Here is a 20,299-nt window from a genome sequence, read left to right as displayed (position 1 = left end):
CCCACTCCTCTACGTCTACTTCTATCATCGCTTGGATTACAGCATCACGCGCCTTCTTTTTGAACATGATTTTCTCCAATGAGGCAAATTACGCTGCAGCACTTATAATATTGCACTGGTTGGCTATTAACTGTGAGCAGACAGAGTGTCAACCAATGCATTGGAGAATACGGCGAACATAAATAAAGAAACGAAGTTGCTTGTCAGATTTCCCTAACAAGCAACCATATTTTTTAAAATAAGCCCAAAAAACCGCAACCTGGGATTTTTTCACGCAACTTTACAAAAAAAAGAAGCCCAAAGACGCGTATAATATGCGGATTTGGTAACTATGAACCGGACGCGGACACTTAAAGCGTGTCTCTCCTCTCACTCAAACTGTCCTGTGCACTCGCAAATCTCTCTGTGCTCATGCGCTAGATATTCCTTCTTTTCGCACCTGAATTAAACGTTGTCAAATGTTATCAACCAATCAGATTTCAAAGATAAATCTGTAATTTCTTTATTTAATACTACTAAGTCGAAGATGTGGAGACCAAATATAACACTATAATGAATTTCCCATATTTGACATAACATTTCTACATTATATTCTATGGGTTTAATGCATTTGCAGATAATGTAATTACATGTAACTGTCATATAACTGTATATTCACTGTTTGAGAGTGACATTGAATGTTTATCTAATATAAAGTGGGTTTTCATGAAAAAAAAATCTTAAAATCAGAACTGAAAACAAACACTGGATTTAAAAATAAATTTAAAAACTCCCAATAAATGTCCAAACAGTAATTCTACCAGAACATTTATTTTGTTATATCTTGCATCATTTACGTCTATTTTTGCATTTGGTGTTGATTTGATAGGAATTGTTACTGCCATCATATCAACTGAGAATTTATTGCAATGAATTTAAATTCAGTCGAGGTATCTGACATATTATGACATAACATTGATCTTTTATATGAAGTCTTTAGAGCCATAGACTATAGGCTAAGTTGTTTTTAGATAAGTTGCTCAGAGACCAACCAGTTGGACAGAGGTTATTTATATGTACAAATCATCCAAGCACCCAATTCCTAGCCATTTCTAATATAGGCCACATTTCATTAACATTGCTAAATATTATTAAACTGGAAATAAATTAAAGATCCATCTTTGATTGTCAAAAGAATTCCAGGTTCAGTTCCCTCTCAGCCAATTAGATTTCACATAGTATTTTCATCGGTCAGTTGTGGAGGTCTGATTGTTTAAAGCTTTATTTATATAGCACCTTTTAAAAGTGTTTACAAAGTATTTTACAGAGAGATGCATATGTGCATTCACAGAAAAGAAAATGCAAATACAAACATAAAAGAGATAAAGTAGTAAAACAAAGTGCAATAACCAGTTTATGTTAAAACAAAAATCAAGGAAAGGCCTTTAGTGAACAAATCTGTTTTGAGATACTTTTTAAAAATTGCGTTTAAACTTTTAATTCAGGTGCGAAAAAAGAAGGAATATCTAGCGCATGAGCACAGAGAGATTTGCGAGTGCACAGGACAGTTTGAGTGAGAGGAGAGACACGTTTTAACACGTGCAGCCGGTTTTGTGTGACTTTTGTCATTAAAATAACGCCATACCTACCAATCTGTCAATGTCTGTGTTCCAAAACAACCGCCTACCTAAACAGCATTTTTGGGCAACATTGACAGTTCCAAGTCATGCATAGCCGAAACGCGCATATAATGCCTGTCTAGAAATGCAGTCTATACAGGTGACTAACCAGCTTTTGACACATTCATTTCAGTGGCAATGCTGCTGCTGGATGTGGATGTAGTGATATATATATATATATATATATATATATATATATATAAATATTTTTAAATAAAAGGACAGATTTATATAAGGAAGACCTCTGAAATATGAACAGGTCTAAATGAATTTAAAGGAATGACTTGCCTTCGATATGCAATAGTGTAGTAATAAGTGAAATAGTTTGCATCAATTTTAGATCCATTGTAAATTAAAGGCACTGATAGTCATTTAAAGTGCAATCTTATTAAAAGTATTTTTGTAATTAATAATAACATTAATAATTAACCAAGATTAATTGTACTCTCCATGTTGCATTGGTACATTTTGAATTGTTTAACGGACTTGTTTCATTATGATTCCACAGTCCACCAATAGATAAGTTTGACGAGTTTAATGAGGGAAAGATGCAAAGCTTCTTTGAATCTCAACAGGCGATTAAATCCCTCTGTACATACCTTCAGGAGCTCATCACCAACATGGAGAATATGACTGAGATTCAGCTGCGAGACAGTTTTCTCAAGTTACTTCAGGTCAGTGTCTTCATGATTTTAGCTGCAACATATAATGATCTTTGCCATTAAAAACAATTGTTTATGGGACATTGTCATCAGAACACAATACCAAAAACTAGGAAAATCATCTGTTCTTGTTTGCGTGAAAATGGAAGATTCTAATTGAGTTCAGTGAGCCATAACCATAAGCTTAAAGAGTCACATCTTTAATTTAGAACAGAAAATCTTGTTACCCAAATGACATCCAGTTTGTGGTGCTAAGTAACATGCCTAGGGGTGGCTATTGTTTTCAGCACACACTTTTGTACTTATTTGATATTACGCTGTTGGTAATACAATAATGTCACATAATCTGGTTTACTGTGTATTTTGAAGGTCTCTCTGTGGGGAAACAAGTGTGATCTGTCCATCTCTGCCGGTCAGGACAACTCACAAAAGTCCAGTCCCATCGATTCTCTTCCTGATCTCCAGCGCTGCATCCTAGTGGATGACTCCAACATGGTTTGGTCAATGCTGGTTGCTGCTCAAGGATCGAGATCCTCAGGGATAAAGAATGCCAGAGTGGACATTGTTTTAGACAACGCTGGTTTTGAGCTTGTAACCGATCTAGTCCTTGCTAGCTTTCTTGTTTCTGCCGGACTAGCCAAGCAAATCCGATTTCATGGCAAGTCCATCCCGTGGTTCGTCTCAGACGTCACCAAACAAGACTTTGAGTGGACCATCATGCAGACCGTGGCATCCAACCACAAGTGGATGTCAGCCAGCGGCGTCCAATGGAAGCATTTCATGAAGGAGGGTACCTGGTCCTACCATGACCACTCTTTTTGGACCTTGCCCCATGAGTTCTGTGACATGGCGGTGGATGCAGCTGATCTCTACAGCACGCTCCAGGGCTCTGATCTGATTATCTTCAAAGGCGACCTTAACTACAGGAAGCTTACTGGAGATAGGAAATGGGAGCACACGGTTCGGTTTGATCAAGCGTTGAGGGGGTTCCAACCTGCCCCTCTCTGCAGTCTCAGGACACTGAAGGCTGATGTTCAGGTGGGCTTACAGCTAGGCCAGGCTGAGAAGCTCAGCTCTCAGGATCCAGACTGGATGACTAATGGCAAATATGCTGTGGTTCAGTTTTGCAGTCCACACAGAGAACAGTAGGGTTGTTTTTAAAGAAAAGAGAGAAATTACTAGGAAGCAAGAGATGAAGGACTAAAATGCACTAAGGATGCTGGTTCAGTTACCAACATGCCAAACAAATGTGTTGTTGTTTTATCTTTGCTTGTATTTGTATGCAACAGTTGTTTTGTTTGGAAGCAAATCACGTAATGAATCCTACCGATTCTGCATATCAAACACTGAAATAAATCTTAACCTAATTAATGTCCTTAGAATAGAATAATGGCATTTTGAAACCTGACAATCTTTTGATCATAGTTTACACAATCTATGATTTTTTTGTTTGTACTGTTGATCTGTATTTCGTACAAGTATGGTTGCTTAAAAATACAGATGTAAACATGCCCAAAAAAACACAATTCATAAGAATCCATATGTGTGTTGTTTGGTATGAACCTGAATTTGAACTTCTGCTATTGACCAAATAGCAATAGAGAAGAGCGAGATATGCAATTCGGGAATTTTCAAATGTACTAATCATTAACCAAAACACAAATTCACAATGATTTTCTGTCATGAGAAAGGAAATACATTCTGCTTTCTGGCTGATAAAAAATACTGGCCATATATATACACCATCTCAGAGAGTTAGGGTTAGGGTTCATTGTTTACACTGGATTGACTAGCAATTTCAAAGCAAGTTTACCAGGTTTTCCGGAGTCTGTTGTGATGAAGATTGCACCATGATGATTTCTTTTTAAGCTTATTTATGAGCATTCTGGAAACAGATGCTAGTAAGGATACCATCCGAATGTACTCACACTTGTTAAAATGCAAACAGTTTTGACTCCTTTTTTTTTTTAGTCAGCGCCACAGACAGTGAAAGTAAAAAGTACACAGGAAGTCAGAGATACATCAGCGAGGGGATGCTACTTGTGATGGGGCTAAACTTATAAATCAGAGGACTATATAAAGGATTTAACAACTGATTCTTTTCTTTTGAGTTTCCACAAGAAATAATATTCCTTGTGTCTCTAGTGGTTTATAATCAGGCAGTTCTTTCTATTATTAGTAGTTTCAGTTTCCCCGTCCTCTCCGTTTCCTGTTTAATAGAAAAGCACCTCACATCAGACTTGACTATACATCTTTCACTTGTACGGCTGCTCATTGTATTTTATCCTTTCTAAAGTGTAATATTTAAGACTACAAAAATACATTTTTGTTAGAATAGCAGTTTTAGATAGGCCCTACTAAAGAAATACAGAGATAGAAAATGGAAAAGAAAAATAAGCAAAGAGTATTTTAAGAAAGAAAGAAGGAAAAATGAAAGCAGACTCACACATCTTAGAAAAACATCACATTTTGTCCTTTAAGCCCAAGGCGGACTGGAAGAGAGAGGAAGGTATTTTTAGGAGGAGTAGGCAGAACAGCAGGGCGGACGCAAAGCAGAACAAGGGGGAGAGAGTTTGAGAAAGACAGTGGGAGGTAAAAAAAACTGAGCTTAATAAAAAAAGACAGAAACGGTCTTTTGATGGTTGCTTATGAACAGATAGTCCCTTAAGTCATGCTCTCTGTGTGTGTGTTTCCATGGTGATGTCTGGAGGGCAGACCAGCGGAGAGGCTGCTGGTGCCAGGCAGCGACTCAGGACCAGCCCGAGCCCAGAGAGAGAAGACCTGGAGGGACTTTCCTCACCACCAGCTGCCCACACAGTCTCACCCATGTACCCTAAGGAGGAGCACAGCGTGGGGGGCATCAGCTCCTCTGTCAACTATCTTGATGAATCCTATGAGTTCCCAAACCCCACACAGACCTACGGCACGTCGTCACCCGCCGCGCCTGCCTCGGTCGGATACTACCCAGCTCCCCCGGACCCCCACGCGCCCCCTGTTGAAGAACATCTGCAGTCGTTAGGCACTGGATCCTGCAGCCCTCTCATCTTTGCACCCTCCAGCCCTCAGTTGTCCCCATACCTGAACCATCGTGGTGGACACCACTCGACCCACCAGGTGTCCTACTACCTGGGCACCCCTTCTAGCACCGTCTACAGGTCAGTTCAGCTTTAAATACGAGCTCTGATACTGTTCATGTTTTGGATGGTTTTGTAGGTGAAGAATTCGAAGTTCTGAAAGAAAAGAATAGTTACAAGTTTATGAATTTATACACAACTTTAAGAGATATATTGGATTTAAAAACTTTTATAAACATTGAAAATGAACATTTTGAGATTTTTGTGTGTATCTTAAACATCAAGTCTCCATTTTCATGGTGAAATCCAGGTTAAACTAAAATAGTAAATAGGAAAATAAACTATATAAGATGTTTAAGATTATAAAACAGACATGAAAATATCGCCAGGTGTTCAGTTAATCAGATGAGGAGGTTCTGGAGCTCATCTAAACCTGATTTATTATTCATTGAGGCATAATGTTTGGTTTAGCACTCAAATCCTGCTTGGATACCTGCTCACAGAGGTTAATTTTTATAAACAACACCTTACATACACAAAGCCTGGTGAAACATTTCTGCCACATTATACACATTTTCTGAACATGCTTAATTTGCTTACAAACATGACTTTGTAATAAATCGAGTACCATTATTAGCCAACATTTGAACATTTAATCTATTTTTTTTTTTAGCCATTATGGAGATTGACAATATTTCAAAGGTAAAATGTATGGTAAAAATAATGTGTTTCATGTATTTCATACACATAGAATACTGCATTGAGTAAACATCTTTTTTATGTGCCTAATAGGTTGTGGCTATAGGTTTGTGGGTTGTGTATGACCAGCATTTAATGCTAGATGGTCTTTGGCATTTGTTTTCTTTTAGAACTGGAGAATATGTATTACTTCATTTTATGGTGGTTCACACATGTCTTCCCTGCAGGTCATATCGAGTGCTCTCTGACTAATTAGAGTTTATTTTATTTGTTGTTATTTTATGTTCTAGGTTTGTGCTGTTATTAGTATTTCTTAACTTCTTGGAAAGAAGAAGGTCAGGATTGTAAACACCACAATACGACGTGGGCACTGAATTACACCCGTCACAGAAAGAAATGTACATTTGAAGAGCATCTGATCAAATTCTGTCTCTAGACCTTGAGGAAAGTACAGTTAGTGAAAACAACAGTGGTACTGTCTGAACACACAGGAAGAACATTTTTCACTTTCAGAAGAACTGAGAGAATATCTAGGGACAGTTAATATATTAATAAAAATTACAGCATATGTTGAATAGACTATTATTAGTAAAGCCTATTGTATAAATTTGTTGTTTACTTCTGACATGATGAGAATATTAACTTCACTTTAAAATGTGGCAATTCATCCATTGCTTTAGGCTGCTTGGGGACCCCAGTTGTCATGTGATGACATTGCACAGCACTGCAGTCCATTATTGAGGTTACGCAATAAATCTGTTGGACATCAGAATTAAAGATAAAATAAATATTTACTAACACTGGAACAAGAGGTCAGAAGGAAATGGGGATGGCCACACTTGTCCCGTTTGCAGTCACGTACATATTCTCCTTGAATATTACAAAATTACAAAGTCTTTTGTATAATTTATATTTATTATTTATTTATTTATAGGGATGCACAATGTTATGGTACCATATTGGTTATCGGACGATATTAGTTATTTTTTTCCAATATTGGCCAGTGTTGGATATTTAATTGTGCATTTCCTCTTTTTTCCTCTATTTAATAAATAATGTTGCGAAGCCTAAGTTCACTTGTCACCTTTAAACCTACTGATTTTAGCTTTTATTGTTTATTTTTAGATGTACTTAGATAAAATAGAATTGATTTTAAAATCTAGCTAAGATGGAAATAATTATCCACATCGATATTGGCCAGATTTAATACTGGTGCAGCTTTAATTATTTGTAACATGAAGCATGACTACTAGTGAATCAGTACAACACAAAAGTCAGTTTCTCTGCAGTGGTGAGCTGCCTGGTGCTTAGCCTGGTTGCTATCATCATCCACTGCGCTCTATATTGACTTCTATCCTCTTTCTGTCTGTAGGTCCAGTGTGGTATCTTCTCAGCAGGCAGGTGTTGGTTTGTGTGAGGAGCTGTGCAGTGCCACTGACAGGCAGGAGTTGTACTCCGGATCAAGAGGCACAGGAGGGTTTGATTCAGAGAAGGAGACGCGCTTCTGTGCGGTGTGCAGTGACTATGCCTCTGGCTATCATTATGGAGTCTGGTCCTGTGAGGGATGTAAAGCTTTCTTCAAGAGAAGCATTCAAGGTAACCAGTCTGTTGCACACAGTCTTGCTGTTCTGAATACCAGCATGTCTATGACTATGATTCTGTTGCAAGTGTTCACAAAAACAGATTACGAATTTCATATTGCTTAAACCATTCAAAACAAAAGTGAATATTAAGTAACTTACATTTATGGCAGTCATTTTGTCTGTTTTTTCTCCACCAATTAAAATATATTCAAATGAAGCAGAATCAATCATTCATGTCTCCGAAGAACTTGCAATGGCATTTTGTTTTTGAATGAATTTGTGTTTGTGAACAAATTGGTTCAGTGAATTATTAAATACCTGCCTAATTTAAAAGGATGGCCGTAGTCGCCACCTACTGGCATAACGATGTAAGAAAGCGTGCCCTAAAATATCCCACCTAGGCCCTGTCCCAAATGGCACACTTCATGTGGACTTGCGCTCTTGCAGACTTACATTGGCTGCCGCGTGCGCATGTCCATTAAATCCTCGAGACCGTAGGATGTCCCATTCGTCAATTTAGCTTTCAGAAATGTGCTCGTGAGCGCCCCCTTTGCAGCGCACTTTAGCTAGTGTTATACTTTCTGTGTGCGCAAGGTTCCGCTAGAGTCCATGTGACGTAAAAATCATCATTGGAGGGTGTAAGCGGAGGATCTTTGCAGACATCCACATACCTCCCATTTTTTGTGATCGTCACTAGGTTAAAAAAGCATCAACTGCATATGCGCTGGAAAAACAACATGGACATCGAATTTGAAGAGAGTCTGTGTGAAGAAGTGCGTCGCTACCCACACCTCAATAATCTGTCGATAAAACAATATAAAGACAGCTAGATGTGCAATAATTTGCGGAGGGAAATTGCTCTTCCTCCTGCATGGACGTCGCCATGATTGTTTACTGTTCAAGCCGATCTACTGCACATGTGTGGAACACGTCCACCGAGCGGACCCCAGCATACAATTTGGACCTGTCCCAAATCACACCCTAAACCCTCGCGGCCTTCCTCTTTCATGAACCACACTTTCATGACATAATGCCGCTTTTTGCTGTTGGGTAGAAGTCTGCTGAGGAGCTCACCTCAGAAGTGCTCATTGAGGGCAAATAGCGGCCGCAAAGGGGGTGCTTGCAAGCACCCTTCTGAAAGCTAAAATGACAAATGGGACACCCTACCTGCGGTGTCCTCAGAGGAAGACTGCGAGGGTTCAGGGTGTGAGCCCAAGAATGCAGACTTTGCGTACTGTCTGAGTTTGTACTACATTTGAATTTGAATTTACTTCATGACCGTTAAAAAAGTATGTTCTATATCAGGGGTGCCCAAACTTGGTCTTGGAGGGCCGGTGTCCTGCAGAGTTTAGCTCCAGCTTGCCTCAACACACCTGCCTGGAAGTTTCTAGTGTACCTAGTAAGACCTTGATTAGCTTCTTCAGGTGTGTTTGATTAGGGTTGGAGCTAAACTCTGCAGGACACCGGCCCTCCAGGACCGAGTTTGGGCACCCCTGTTCTATATAGTATAAATTAAATCCAGACGTACTACATCCGCCATGTTGATACTGTCACGTGACCCACCAGTGTCCGTTGCATCGCTTCACGGAACTAAGCATTTTTGAGTGGGGAATTGCTTAACTTGAGTGCCACATTTTTAGAACGCCGTGTGCAAAAGACACGAGACCAGAGATTGTCTTACTTTAGTGAGATGAGAGGGTCTGTAGTACTTACTATTGGTGAAAACCGTCAACGGTCCCACCTGTTGCAAAAAGTCAGTGAATTCTCTTATAAAACGGCAATGTTTCGGTGTAAACTCTAAAAATGGTTCAATCCAAAAGTATTGCTTGGTGTAAAACATATTGGAGATTAGGCGATAAGTTGTCGATTCATTAAATGATAAACTGTTTGCTCTAAAAAGCTGTTTATTCAGTGTAATGAAGCCTCTCCTCCACTGACATCCATTAAAAAATAAAACTGCCTTTGGTCTCCTTTCCCATATAACTGGCAAACCGGAAGCGTTAGCATTAGCCGTTATGCTTTTTTGGCTAAAGGTTGCAGGCTTGCCTTCTAGTGTCTTTGGCGAGACTCATGTCGTGCACTACCAATACCCTAGCGCATGTTTACGTAGAAAACGCGTTCTGTGTGAATGACCTCTCAGACAGTGCTGTTAGATCGCCACTCAGTCAATCAAATTCGAGGAGTGGAACTAACATTAAGCTACCGTAGTATCAGTTAAGTAGTAATAGCGTTAAGTATTTTAAAGGGTTAGTTCACCCAAAAATTAAAATTACGCCATGATTTACTTACCCTCTAGTCATCCTAGATGTATATGACTTTCTTCTTTCAGACGAATACAATCAGAGTTATATTAAAAAACATCCTGGCTCTTCTAAGCTTTATAATGGGAGTGGATGGTAGCCCAAAATTTGAAGTCCAAAAAACTGAACCAATCCATTATAAAAGAAGTTCACACGGCTCCGGGGGGTTAATAAAGGCCTCCCGAAGCTAAGCGATGCGTTTGTGTAAGAAAAATATCCATATCTACAACTTTATAAACCTTAATCTCTAACTTCTGCTGTCGTACTTGTGTTCACGAGAGAGTGGCGTACAGTGGATGACGTAGGACGTAGGCGTAGCGTAAGCTCCGGTGAGAATATGCTAGTCTCACAAGAAACAAGTTTTGTTTACAGCAAAGGAAAACCAGTGTCCTTTGGCTTATATTGAAATCCTCCGACATTTTTCTTTACAAATCCTCATTTTGTACTACTAATTAATGACTGGTGTTTTGTTTTGCTTTCTCCTCTGCGCTTCCACGTTCGTCACTTCCGCATTCGTCACCGCGTTTGCCTACGTCATCCACTGGACGCTACTCTCTGTGTGTATGACAGTTAGTGGAAGCTAGCGATTAAGGTTTATATTCGTGTAAATTCATTTATATTAAGATGTATTCGTCTGAAAGAAGAATGTCAAATACACCTAGGATGGCTTGAAGGTGAGTAAATCATGGGGTAATTTTCATTTTTGGGTGAACTATCCCTTTATGCACACTTGTTCAAAAAAGGTAAACTGCATTTATTGATTGAATACTAGTATTTTTTTTGTCTATACATACACATAACAACAACCAATTCATAATTTTAATAAACCTCTAATAATAATAATTACAAACGTAGGTCTGCAATACCAAAAACAAATTCATCCTTGGAAAGAGGTTTAGTCCACACAGTTTCTTAGTCTAAAAATGTGACCAAAAATATATGGGTGCTGGCAAAATTTTAAATAATTAGATTTTCATTGATTTTCTAATTATGATTTTCAAGTCAAGCCCTTATGCTTTCAAATACAATTTCAAATGTGGGAGTATGTGCCACAGATAATCTTACTTGCCTGTTCCCTACTGTCCTTCCTTTTAAAGCTGTTAGAAAGAGGTGAAAATGAAAGTCTCACCTGTGCTAGATATGATGAAAGGCTGCCTGATATGTACAATGAAGCACAGATGTTTCTGCCTTCACCTTATTTGCAGTTCTGTATTGCATTGGCAGGGGGTGCAGATCTGGGTGGGTTTGGTGAGATAAGAGGCCAGGTAGATGTTTTGAGCTTGACCTTGACATGCAAGCTCCTGATGAGCTCTTTCCTGGGGCAGGTTACTGATGCTGACTTTAACTGCCATTCTGGTGAGGAAAACTGAGCAGCAAACTGGAGGAAAATGACTGTAAGTGTGTACCTGACAAATGGGTTTTAGGACACACTGGGTGAGGGGAATTACAGTAAGTAAAAGGGAGTGCAGAATGATAGAGTGCCAAGATGTTTAGGAGAGACAGACCATCAGGACAGGAAGGCAGAGAGAATGGCAGAGTAAATTAATTTTTACTTTAAGCAATTTGTATTGGGTTTCTTATAAGATTTTTAAAAATTAGCCTATATATAATTTTTAGCTTATATGTAATTGTTTAATATAATAAGGTCCCTGCAATAAAATGTTACAATTTCAGATCCTTATATTCACAGTTTTTTTCCAGTCAAGTTTGAATGCCTGTCTACATTGTTGGGCAATAGTTTCAGAGAGTAACCAAAGTGTTTTTAAAGGGCACGGTGGTGATTTGCTCTTTACAGATTCCAGGTCATCTGTGCTGGTCACCCAAAATAGCTTAGTAACCTGCATTTACCAACATTATTCTTTTTTATTTTCATATGTTTTGGATTCTCTGTTGTAGAATTACAGTGGTTTGGATGTCAGAGTGTATGTGACATTTCTGGCTGAGACACAATCATCTAATTTAAAATTTCATTTGGAGCGCTGGAACAGCATGTACCTGCTCTCAGCGCTTAATCAGATCCAAAGCTGTTGATGCGCTGCACTGAACTCTTTGTTGCTTCTGACGGAACAGTATTTACATATCGCTAATACAAAGTTAAAAAGGGAAAACATCTCTGAAAACTGATCTTTAAAAAAAAAAAGCAATAAGCATTTTACTGTTTAAGCAAGAATTTGAGGGTAAAAGAATGATCAAAAACAAGCCCTACTTCATTTCTCTGCCTCTAGGTCACAATGAGTATGTTTGTCCAGCGACCAACCAGTGCACTATTGACAGAAACCGCAGGAAGAGCTGCCAAGCATGCAGACTACGCAAGTGTTATGAAGTAGGCATGATGAAAGGAGGTACATAAAATATATTCCTAGCTTTCTCTCCCTTCCTCTCTGTTTATTTCTCACATACACATATATGCACCATCTGTTATGATCTAGAGGAGAGTTTCCCCTACTTCTATCTAGGCATAGGCAACATTCAGAATTTAAGAATTGACTCCCCTTCAGTTAATAAGTGTAAATTTGAATGCAACTGGCCACAACAGTGAATGACAGTTGAGGAATTTACTAATTTGTGTGGACTATTACTTATTAAGTACTCTTTTATTTACGTTTTATTTCTTAAACCTTTTCCTTAAACCTTAGTTAATACATTTACATTTCTTTGTGTGTGTGTGAGAGAAATTAAATAAACATTTAATTCATATTTAATGTATTAAATTATTTTTTAAATTGTACTTTTTACAATTAATAATGTGTAAAATATTGAATAAAAATGTGTGAAGGTAGCGTTTCCATGTTAATTGTTCAGGAATAATTCACACTGGAAAAAATACAGTGCTGTGTGGTGTGTGTAATTACATTTACATTTAATTGAAATTTAATTGATTAAATTATATTTAATTTTACTTTTTATAATTGTGACCCTGGACCTCAAAACCAGTCATAAGGGTCAATTTTTCGAAATTGAGATTTATACATCATCTGAAAGCTGAATAAATAAGCTTTCCATTGATGTATAATTTGTTAGGATATGATAATATTTGACCGAGATTTGAATATACGTGGAATCTGACAAAAAAATAAAATAAAAATTGAGAAAATCGCCTTTAAAATTGTCCAAATGAAGTTCTTAGCAATGCATATTACGAATCAAAAATTAAGTTTGAATATATTTACAGTAGGAAATTTACAAAATATCTTCATGGAACATGATCTTTACTTAATATCCTAATGATTTTTGGCATAAAAGAAAAATTAATCATTTTGACCCATATAATGTATTTTTGGCTATTGCTACAAATATACCCCAGCGACTTAAGACTGGTTTTGTGGTCCAGGGTCACATTTAATAATTTGTAAATTATTAAATAAAAAATATTAATTGCTTATGGATAATTCACATGGAAAAATGATGCTGCATCCTGTTAGTTTAATTGAAATTAGATTTAAAAGTTTTTCTTTTTATTCTGAACGGTGCAAAATCAGGCCGTGACGAGCTTTCTGAAGTCTTTCATCTTTCTCTGCTTTGTCAAATAGTTTGAAAATAGGATATGATAAAAGTGATAACCTGCATGTTTTCCATTGCAGGTATTCGTAAGGACCGCGGAGGCCGCGCTATCAGGCGTGAGAGGAGGAGGAGCGGTAATGAAGATCATATCAAGAGCTACAGTGAGCAGTCAAGCCGTACCGGTTTGAGAACAGCTCCCCCGCAGGACAAGAGGAAGAAGAGTAGCGGCGGTGTGGTCAGTGCTTTATGCATGCCTCCTGACCAGTTGCTGGTGATGCTTCTGGGGGCAGAGCCGCCGGCTGTCTGCTCACGACAGAAACACAGCCGCCCGTACACCGAGATCACCATGATGTCCCTGCTCACAAACATGGCTGACAAAGAACTCGTCCACATGATCGCCTGGGCTAAGAAAGTCCCAGGTAAAATTCTTTCAAAGATCAATTAAAGTTGCTTTAATTGTGAGTGCAACATCAAGGGAGAGGGTTTTAAATCTGAAGGGAGCACTTCTAGGAAAAGAACCCCCGGTGACAGCTTTGTAACCGTGGTAGCAGGTTTCCACAGCACAGGTGGCAGAGATTCAAATGACAAGGTCAATGGTGTGAAGATAAAGGACATGGGTGTTATTACAGGGATCTGTGCTGCGCCTCAGTTTGATTTGGCCTCCAGCTGAGTTTGCACACATTAAAAGACCTGCTGGGAGTTTTAAGGGAGCCATTATATTTGATTTTCAGATGTCTTCATTAACCCTCCTCGGAGAAGTAAACAATTTATCTCATGAGATACAGCGGACAAAACTTTAAAAAAAAATTCAGGTTCCATAATTATTTACTGCAAGATGGAATTCATCACTCTTTTTATACATCACCAAGGAAGATCATTTCAATTATAGGAAAGAAATATGCCGTAAAGTGGTGCAAACATCACTTTTAGTAATAGTACTAGTATTACATTTGATTTGCAACCCATTCTTGTTTTACAGACGTGAATGCTACCTCAAATCATGTAGCTTTCATGCAAACACTGTTAGTTTCCTAAGAGATGATGAGTGAAAAGTCCTATAAATTCACACTGAATGAGGGACATGAGCCATATGTAGGGACCAGAATATCATAGAGACAATAATCCAATAGCAATAACCACATAACAGCTGCCCAGAACACAGAATCATTTTGCAGATGCGCCACTTCATTTTATTCAGAAAATGTAAAAATCTACTTTACCTTGTTATTGCTGTTGCTACACAACTTACACTTCCATTTAACACAGTTTTACAGTGTCTCTTATGCTCACCAAGGCTGCATTTATTTAATTGAAAATAGAGTAAAAGCAGAAATATTATGAAATAATATTACAATTTAAGGTAAGTGTTAACTAAATTTAAATATATTTTATAATGTAATTTACTCCTGTGATGGCAAAGCTGAATTTTCGGCAGCCATTACTCCAGTCTTCAGTGTCACCTGATACTTTAGAAATCATTCAAATATGCTGATTTGCTGCTCAAGAAACATTTCTTATTATTGTCTTATTATTAAAATTATAAATCAAACTCGTTACTGTCACTTTTGAACAATTTAACGCATCCTTGCTGACGAAACCTAATCATTTCTTAGAAAAACAATATTCGACTGACCTCAAACTTGTCAACAGGGTTCCAGGATCTCTCTCTGCATGATCAGGTTCAGTTGTTGGAGAGCTCTTGGCTGGAGGTATTGATGATCGGCCTCATATGGAGGTCTATTCATTCACCTGGAAAACTCATCTTTGCTCAGGATCTCATCCTGGATAGGTACTGGGTATTCTGCACCTTCTCTTGTAGGCCACTGTAAAATAAGTATTTCCACTTTTTATACATCCATATTGGAACAACTCATTTAGTGAGGCTATAATAAAAAATCATTAACCTTGAATCCAATCTAATGACTCACATCTAGTCAGACATGTAAAAGTGTGCAACCACACTTTGAGAAGCTTTGAAAACACATTACATTGTTTTGAATTAATTTAGCTTCACTTGACTGTTAAGAATAATGAAAAAGCACTAACATGCAATGACAGAAACCTGCAGGGACTCCTGTTATCTTCGAATGAAACTCAGGGCTTTATTTTAGTCTCAGGCAATTTTACTTGATACTGATGCTGTGAGTGTGATTGTGGGCTTTTTGAGATGTCATATCGACCTGATACATTCTCTCTACATGTGCTTATTTTTTGCTTCAATATCATAAAGAACATTGAGTTGCAATGTAGTGTTTTTCCCCATGCAGAAGGGATTTGACCCAGCAGAGAGGCATGCCTCACAAAATGAAATTGAATGATTATGAAACGAAAACTAAATTGTTAAAAAGGATGTGAACTATTTACCTGAGTGTCTAGTGCTCCTCTTCAGAAGACCATGTCACAAGTAGATTGTAATTAAAGAGGACCCAGTTGGGAACAGGCTCTTTAAAGGGTTTCAGAAGAACAGCGTCATCACTAAGGGAATACGAATCTAATCAAAACCAGCATCCGTAAAAAGAAAGAGTCGTGAGATTGACAGTTTAATAAAGCATCCTGGAGGACGGAGAAATGGTGAGTAAAAATTTGGATGGGTCTGTAAAGATAAGATGGCTGAATGAGAGAAAGAAAGGAGACTGCTAAGAAAGGATAAGAGCTAATGAAAGACGATGATCTACAGAGAGTCCATTAGAGGTCCAGTCTCATGCAAAGTAAACAGTAAGCAGTATGTACAGTGTTTACAGCTTCACTAGAGGAGGTGGGAAGAGAAAAAAAACAGGGCTATTTTACAGTAGCCCCTTCATTGCAGAACACAAGATCCAGGGGGCGGGGTTGGATCCACATCTAGGGGGTGGAGATTGGTAGGTTTAGGGGTGGAGACGGGTAGGTTTAGGTACATGTAAGGTGGGAGGAGTTGGATCTGGATCCAACCACACCCCCTGGATCTTGTGTTCTGCAGTGAGGACCATCTCCTATTTTAAGGCACATATCACAGTAAATGGCACAAACAATCTCCTGGCATGGATAAAGAGCTGGTCTACCTCTTTCCAGGAGTGAAGGAGAATGTGTCGAGGGGATGACTGAGATTTTCGACATGCTCTTGGCGACTGTGGCTCGCTTCCGTAGTCTCAAACTCAAGCTGGAGGAATTCGTATGTCTCAAAGCCATCATACTTCTCAATTCTGGTGAGTCTGCATGTCACAGAAAGTGAAGAAACTTTGGAGCTTCCAGTGATATATATATATATATACTGTATATATATATATATATATTTTTTTTGGAATGCTCCCTGGAATATTTGATTCTGGCTGGTCAGTCATGTAGGATCCAGTCCAACTGAAGGTTGAAAACACAAAAGAAAGTGAAACGTTTCATTTTTTACTTTTTGTTATATGTAATTACAAGATTTAATGTACAGTCAGCCAATAATTACAACAAAACAAACCACTTCAGAATCCTTTATTTTGGAATCTCTTATTTAATATACACTACTGTTCAAAAGTTTGGGGTCTATAAGATTTTTATGTGACCCTGGATCACAAAACCAGTCTTAAGTCGCTGGGGTATATTTGTAGCAATAGCCAAAAATACATGGGTCAAAATTATTGCTTTTTCTTTTATGCCAAAAATCATTAGGATATTAAGTAAATCATGTTCCAAAAAGATATTTTGTAAATTTCCTACCGTAAATACATCAAAACGTAATTTTTGATTAGTAATATGCATTGCTAAGAACGTCATTTGGACAACTTTAAAGGCGATTTTCTCAATATTTAGATTTTTTTTTGCACCCTCAGATTCCAGATATTCAAATAGTTGTATCTCAGCCAAATATTGTCCTATCCTAACAAACCTTACATCAATGCTTTCAGATGATGCATAAATCTCAATTTCAAAAAACCGACCCTTATGACTGGTTTTGTGGTCCAGGGTCACAAATGTTTTTGAAGGTCTCTTATGCTCACCAAGGTGGCCTTTATTTGATCAAAAATACAGTGGCCTGGTTTTACAGATTTTTTTTTTAGAAACCATGATAGATTTTATTCGTCACCTCTGTATAACATGTCCTAGGTGTCAGTTCATATGAAACGTTTAAATAGTTATTGCTTATCTTTTTCTGTCTGATCAGGTGCATTTTCATTCTGCTCCAGTTCAGTGGAGCCCCTAATGGACAGCTTCATGGTGCAGTGCATGCTGGACAGCATCACTGATGCCCTCATTTACTGCATCAGTAAACCGGGTGCCTCCCTACAGCTGCAGTCCCGCCGTCAGGCCCAGCTCCTGCTGCTGCTCACAAACATCAGACACATGAGGTAAATAACAAATAAAAATTAACACAAACATCATTTCATACACACTACCATTTAAAAGTTTGGGGTCAATAAGATGATCATTTTTTTAAAGAAATTAATACTTTTATTCAACAAGGACGCATTAAAATGATCAAAAGTGGCAGTAAAATCTTTTACATTGCTGTATTTAATTTTACAAATAAATGCTTTCAACATTGATAATTTTTCATGAGCAGCAAATCAGCATATTAGAATGATTTCTGAAGGATCATGTGAAAATGAAGACTGGAGTAATGATGCTGAAAATACAGCTTTACCATTTCAGGAAAAAATTACATTTTAAAATATATTCAAACAAAGATATTCAAATTCATATTCAAACAGTTAAAGTAAAATAACAGTTCACAATATTACTGTATTTACTGTAGCAGTGGGGCAATTTTTATTAAATAAATCCAGATAAGAGACTAATGTTTCAAAAAACATGAAAAAATCCTACTCAGCCCAAATATTTCAACATCAGTGTATGCACAGCTCACAAGTTTTTTTATATTAAAAAAATACCAATTTATATTCTTTACCCATTTGATGGGCCCTTAGTTCTTATATTCATTAGCAATCATTAAATAAGGATTTTTGTTGCTGAATTATTACTGCTTACAGTCATGCACGTTACATCTGCATTATTTTTTTTTTTTAAAGCAACAAAGGAATGGAGCACTTATACCGAATGAAATGTAAGAATCGAGTCCCACTGTATGACCTTTTGTTAGAGATGCTGGACGCCCAGCGATTCCATTCTTCAGGAAAAGTGCAGCGACTGTGGGCACAGAGTGAGAAAGACTCTTCGTCTACACCCACAGCCAGCAGCAGCAGCAGCAGCCCCTCCAGAGGCCCTGGAGCCATGCAGCCCAACACGGCCAGAGTCCAGACCCCTGATCTATGTACAATCCAACAACTCACGACTGTGAACCAGTCAGTGCTGTCTAATAGATTTGAAGGTGGAACTGAAGTCTCTCCTTGTGCCTTATCAGAGAACACTTTAGATTCTGGAAGACCCATCTAGAAATGAACGCATTTTAAAACGTAAAAACATATTTGAAGAAATGGACAGGTTGAGTCTTCAAATAAGACTCCCAAACGCTATACATCTATGGTCACTTGATTCATTAGTTTTGAAAGACATTTTGAAAAAGGGTTGACATCACAAATTTAAGCTAAAACAAACAAACAAAATTAAAAGGGAAAAAAAAGACAAGAGCAGGTGGCTTGTGAAGTACATCATAAACTAGCAGGGTAAACGGTTTAATTGCTTAAACTTTAGTTACCAGGGATTATTCAGTTACTGTATTAAAAACAGGTGAGGTTATATTGACATTCCACTGTCAAATCTGAGCTGTCAGTCAGAAGTAAGTGCAATGTTACATTAACTGTAGAATGAAGAACTTCATATTGCAGCATCGGTGTTACTTTTTTTTCATGTTACTATTACTACATGCATTATGGCAATAATAACAGTTAGGTATAATTACAAGCAGCGCTTAATATAACGTAACATGAACACTATAATATAAAGTGTGAGAAAGAAAAAAAAAACTGAAAACAGGAGAAATGTTACTCTTGGAACAAAGAAAAAGGCAATTTATTCTCGCAATCATATATATATACTGTATATACAGTGGGTACGGAAAGTATTCAGACCCCCTTAAATTTTTCACTCTTTGTTATATTGCAGCCATTTGATAAAATCATTTAAGTTAATTTTTTTTCCTCATTAATGTACACACAGCACACCATATTGACAGAAAAACACGGAATTGTTGACATTTTTGCAGATTATATATATATATATATATATATATAAAGACCACTGCTTTCTTTTTAATATGTTAATATGTCATTTTGACTCAAATGGTGGAAAATGCTCTGTGATTAGTGGTGATATTAGTGCATTATTAGGCTTCTTTTTTCTTTTTTTTTTGCAAAGACGTTCGCTTATTGGTTGGTTATTATAACAAAATGTTAAACCCTATTTTTGCTGTATTAAAGTGCTGTAATTGGTTTTATGGCCATGTTAACAGACATGTAAATGCTGATTTTTATAAGCATTGTGAAGGCTTGAAGTGAATAACAGCCTATAATCACTGGTACATATTCAATGCAGGAACTGACACTGTCTGCCTTGTACTAGATTGTCATATTTTTCCTCAAATCTGTGAATGTGTTTGATCATAGTCCAGTAGACTTGTACATTACATTTATCAGCTATTACATTTGATACGTGAATGTTATGATTTGTACAGTGTGTTTTAATTTTGAAGGACCTAAATGTGGAAATGCTAATTTGGCTGAAATAATTATAAAGGATAGAGTAAAAAATAAAAAAAGGAATTTTAAAATAATACTTTTAACTAAACATAATGGGCAGACTAGCAGAATTTATATATATATTAAATGAAAAGATGTGTCTTTATTGTCAGCATTAGCAAACTGTACATACAGAAATAGGCATAGACATCGCAATCATGTTTTT

General features: G+C 37.5%; 2 protein-coding genes across 3 annotated transcripts; both read left to right on the top strand.

The window, feature by feature from the left end:
- The first annotated feature begins 314 nt into the window (after positions 1 to 314).
- On the top strand, positions 315 to 3,833 carry LOC107556129 (protein-glutamate O-methyltransferase-like). The gene is made up of 3 exons (XM_016239165.1): positions 315 to 325; positions 2,167 to 2,332; positions 2,690 to 3,833. The coding sequence occupies exons 1-3, from the start codon at positions 315 to 317 to the stop codon at positions 3,467 to 3,469; spliced, it is 957 nt and encodes a 318-aa protein (XP_016094651.1). The 3' UTR covers positions 3,470 to 3,833.
- Positions 3,834 to 4,776: 943 nt separating this feature from the next.
- LOC107556167 (estrogen receptor-like) lies at positions 4,777 to 19,347 on the top strand. Of its 2 annotated transcripts, XM_016239216.1 has the most exons (9): positions 4,777 to 5,475; positions 7,466 to 7,689; positions 12,202 to 12,318; positions 13,558 to 13,896; positions 15,128 to 15,266; positions 16,526 to 16,659; positions 17,604 to 17,787; positions 18,469 to 18,836; positions 18,880 to 19,347. In XM_016239216.1, exons 1-8 carry the CDS (start codon positions 5,015 to 5,017, stop codon positions 18,830 to 18,832), a joined length of 1,962 nt encoding a protein of 653 aa, XP_016094702.1. In that variant the 5' UTR covers positions 4,777 to 5,014; the 3' UTR covers positions 18,833 to 18,836; positions 18,880 to 19,347. The 2 variants fall into 2 exon arrangements, with proteins under 2 accessions (XP_016094702.1, XP_016094701.1); XM_016239215.1 differs by having other exon boundaries at positions 18,469 to 19,347.
- The last annotated feature ends 952 nt before the right edge of the window (positions 19,348 to 20,299 follow it).

The sequence above is a fragment of the Sinocyclocheilus grahami genome, unplaced genomic scaffold (genome assembly GCF_001515645.1).
Source record: "Sinocyclocheilus grahami isolate Dianchi unplaced genomic scaffold, SAMN03320097.WGS_v1.1 scaffold556.1, whole genome shotgun sequence".
NCBI classification, from domain to species: domain Eukaryota; kingdom Metazoa; phylum Chordata; class Actinopteri; order Cypriniformes; family Cyprinidae; genus Sinocyclocheilus; species Sinocyclocheilus grahami.
Note: the sequence above shows the minus strand (reverse complement) of the source record. Positions and strands in the feature narration are given on the sequence as shown.